The following is a 4,077-nucleotide window of genomic DNA, read 5'->3' as shown; positions in this document are numbered from 1 at the left end:
TTGATCCGATTTTTCTTTTGTTACTTTTCCCTTTTCTGTTAAAAACCGAAAGTATGCAGGCGAATGCACGAGTATAATTGGAAAGTAAGAGTTTTATTCAAGCACGCTGACGCTGCACATTGCTGCATTATATTTTCATTTGTTTGATCTTTCTTTCTTTGGCGATTACGCGAGAGACAAATGTGGGCCAGCGTGGAATCCGAATGCCGTTCTTCAAGGCCCGCGGCGTCTAACGCAATTAAAACGCCACACCTCCGATCACATGCTGGACCGGCTCTTTTTCGATAATTATATACAAACATTTTTTCACAAAGTGCGACGCGCTGTAACTGTTCAAAGAAAGCAGGCGAAATTTGCCTGCGCACGATGGGAATCAGATGACCTCTCGTCGTTTGACAAAATTTGACCAATTATTGCTCCGGTTCTCAAACAATTTCTATGTAAGTAGCAATAACATAGAAGAAATAATATGCCATAATCATGGGAATCCGCACGCCAATTTAACTTGTGTTAGAAGCCAAAATTTGCGGGAAAACAAAATATTGCATTTTATTGCACGCAGTCTTATTAATATATATTAAATATTAAATAAAACTTTCTAAAATTTAACGAAAGATTTTAAATTTGAAACTCAAATTGATTTTTAATTTAAGGAACCATCGAAAAATTTCTAACGTTTGCTATTCCTAGAATAAAAATTATTATTTATTACTTTTTTAAATTGAATTTGGAAAATGTTATAAATATGTCGAGAAAAATGAACATGTTAGAATCTTGTATTTTATATTAAGCTCTTTTGTTAGCTTTGAAATTGAATGGTGTGGAAAATTAAAATTGTCCATCTCAATAACTCAAATAAATTCTTTCTATTTATAGAAACAATTTTGAGACTTTTTAAATAATAACGTGCTATTTTTTAATAAATTTCGACTGGATCCAACTTTTTGGTGTGGATTATTTAAGCAAAGAGATGGTACAAAAGCCAATAATATGATTTTAACAACTGGATGAACTTCAGTAACATTAACATGAATATAAAAATCAGAAAATTTTTTATTAGGAATAATATTTTTTTAAGCAAATATATTCCTTAAAACATTTTGGAATTTTATTTAAAAATTTAATTTCCAATTAAATTTATTTAAACGTCAGTTTTATAAAAGTGAATTGACATGAAATCGTCTGGAATCGAATAAAAGTGAAATTAGTCTGAATTCAAACTATAAGATAATTCCGCACTTTCAAAGCAAAATGCGCAGCGCGAAAGAGAAATGTGGCGGAGAAAAAAAGAGTACAAATTTCATCAGAAACTCTCGAGCTCGTTGGCCGCGGCTTTGTCGCCGCGCTGTAAAAAAATCAGGGTCAGGAAGGAAGAAACATCTTTGCAATCAGAGGCGTGGAATGTCGGCAAGTGCGCGCGTTCCGAGCAAAACAAGAAAATTCACACACGTCTCTCAAGGGGGGTAATGAGGTGGCCAAACATAGTCGATCGGCGAAGCGGGTCATTTCGGCCGCGGCGTCACCAGGTGGGTTGCTCGCTCACCATCAACTGTTATATCAGCCACGTGATCTCGACGTACCCAAATCTTCCCCTTTTGGTTCGGCAGCATCCAGTAGGCCGAGCAGATACCGTTCGCCAGCGCCTCTTCCTCGCCAGATTAGCATACATTCTTTTCTTGGTGACACATGTCCTCAAATCCAGCACCAGATTAAAAAAGTAAAAATAAACATGTGAATCTTCAAGGCGGAAAGTTTTGATTTTGTCCACTTTTATGTTAAAAAATTATGAATATGAAAATGAATTATTCCAATTAAAAGGTTTAACGGGCTCCTTATTATTGGCATCGGCAAATCAAGTGAAGTTTGGCGATTATTGTATTTTTAAATTTTCATTGTTTTAAACACTTGATTTGAATATGACAATAGCGGACAATAGGGAGTCTTTATTTATTAAAAAAAAAAAAAAACTAAAAAAAAAAATGATTTTACGCTGGAACTTAATTAAAAAACTTCTAGTACATATTTATTCCATTAACCTGTAAAAATCATTCATTTTCTTGGTTATAGTAAAGATAGTAAACAAAAAAAAAGCGCTTGTTAATCTCCTTATTTCCGTAAGTTGTTTTTTATTTTCTTGGTAATTGGTGCTGATCTTAACATGCAAAAGCGCGCTATATTTTAACTTTAATCATCATATTAAATCTTATTCTTCTTGTTGAAAACAAAAATGAAAAAAAATCTGCAAATAAATCCATGATTTTTCTTTGGAAATAATTAAAAAAATAAGTAAATAAAATCCCCCTTTTTTTCAGATTGTAAAAATTTACTAATTATTATTTTTAGTACATGACATGCGTTTAATTTTGCTTTAAATTTTCCAATTAAATGCAAATCACGTGTCTGGATTTGATTTTGGTTCCAAAGTCGTGGACGCGTGATTGTGTTAGGCCGCGAGTGAACAGTTGCAGCAAAGACAATGCACAGATCGGAATTCACGACTTTGCACCTATAAGAGCGCCCTCGAAAGGGTGCTGGCGATTTACTTGATTTGGACTCTGGTGCGAGCAACATGTCGTTTCCTGTCATTTGTGTGTTTTGTTTGCTGGTCCTTGCCCACTGCGACGCGTCCGACAAAATTTTCAAAAGCAACAAGTGCGGCGGCATTTGCGAATCAAATCACAAACATTCAGAGTAATTATCAAATCAAATTTTAATTGTAGTAAAAAATAAATACTTTGAAATGTTATACAGGAACCTCGGTAGAAAAACTGTAGATGAGCCTACTTCGGGGAGTACAATTTTAGGGAGAGGTGAGTAAATTTGTATATTTTCATATTTTGTTTTCATTAATTTATGATCTTATTTTAATAACATAACAAATTTTTAAATTTTATATATAAAAAGAATACAAAAAAAATTAATTAATAAGAGTCTGTGCTGTCAAAAGTCAGGCGATAACGAAACATGGGAGCAGCTAATTCTTGATATCATCAATTCTGAAGCTTCGAAAAACGGCACATGTCATATAAAATTAACAAAACCAATTTCCTAATCGCTCCGAATCCCGTTGGGGTCTTTTCCTCTCCTGACACGCCGCCGGAATAAGGTCACTCCGAACGCGCTTCCTCGACGGATTCCTTTGGTGGTCAAGGGCACGCATCTCCGAGCAACACTTTTGTTGTTGTCGGCGTCGCGCTTTCTTTTCTTTTCCTCTCTCGAGGAGTTTTAATCGTGTTCCCGGACCCATTTTGATTGGGAAGAAGGATTGCACAGAGAGAGCGCGTTTCCGGGACTATCAAGATCGAAAGTAATTGAACGTGGCCAACACGCGGAGCGCCGTGATTAAGTGTCAATTTAGAAAAGGCAGCAAAAGGACTTACAAGCTGTGAGAAAAACGCCTGTTGGATAGGCAAACTGCAGCAATATTTGAATTCTTTAAATTCAATTATTTATTAAAATATTAATAAATGTATTAGAGTTTTTGAGATGCAGTTTTGTTTTACAAAGGGAAATTCAAAATGTAATTTTGAGAGGAAGCATCCCGAAAGAATTTATAAACGGTAAAAAATTTGACTTTTACAGTTAAAAATTACAAAATTAATTTTCCCAGATAAAATTTAAATTAGGTTAATTATTTGTAGTGTTTATTATATTCCAATTAAATTGTAAATATACATTCAAAATTTAAAGTGTATTAACTTTAATTGTGCAATTTGTGCAGGTGTGCGCCCTTTTGACCCCATCCTGGCGCTGATTCTCGCCCTCCAGGTGAAGATTCTACTGGCCCTGCCACTGTTCCTGTTGGCCGCCGGCCTCATCGGCCTCAAGTCGTTGGCCGCCAGTCTGGTGTCGGCGTTCCTTTCGGGCGCCTCTCTGCTCCGTTCCTTGCTTCCCACCAGCAACAGCAACAACTCGAACCGACCTAGCGGCGCCTCCAGCAGGGTGGCCTACGAGGTCAGATCGGGCCAGCCACAACAGGACTTCACCCCATACGTGTACCCACCCAGTGCGCTCGGCGTCCTGCCCGCTGCCAGGCAACCTGACCTCAGGGTCATCAGCGCTGCCGCCAACAATTAA

The 4,077-nt window shown here is 36.7% G+C and overlaps 1 protein-coding gene across 1 annotated transcript; it reads left to right on the top strand.

The window, feature by feature from the left end:
• Nucleotides 1-2,469: 2,469 nt before the first annotated feature.
• LOC132192898 (uncharacterized) lies at nucleotides 2,470-4,077 on the top strand. The gene is made up of 3 exons (XM_059613113.1): nucleotides 2,470-2,691; nucleotides 2,752-2,810; nucleotides 3,722-4,077. Exons 1-3 carry the CDS (start codon nucleotides 2,570-2,572, stop codon nucleotides 4,075-4,077), a joined length of 537 nt encoding a protein of 178 aa, XP_059469096.1. The 5' UTR covers nucleotides 2,470-2,569.

This window comes from Neocloeon triangulifer, unplaced genomic scaffold (genome assembly GCF_031216515.1).
Source record: "Neocloeon triangulifer isolate White Clay Creek 2 clone unplaced genomic scaffold, ASM3121651v1 ptg000003l, whole genome shotgun sequence".
NCBI lineage: Eukaryota > Metazoa > Arthropoda > Insecta > Ephemeroptera > Baetidae > Neocloeon > Neocloeon triangulifer.
Note: the sequence above shows the minus strand (reverse complement) of the source record. Positions and strands in the feature narration are given on the sequence as shown.

Excerpts from the sequence above, each read along its gene's own strand:
- LOC132192898 (XM_059613113.1), top strand. The coding sequence starts at position 2,570 with ATGTCGTTTCCTGTCATTTGTGTGTTTTGTTTGCTGGTCCTTGCCCAC. Across the intron at positions 2,692-2,751 it reads TCAAATCACAAACATTCAGA|GAACCTCGGTAGAAAAACTG; the intron begins GTAATTATCAAA and ends AATGTTATACAG. Across the intron at positions 2,811-3,721 it reads GAGTACAATTTTAGGGAGAG|GTGTGCGCCCTTTTGACCCC; the intron begins GTGAGTAAATTT and ends CAATTTGTGCAG.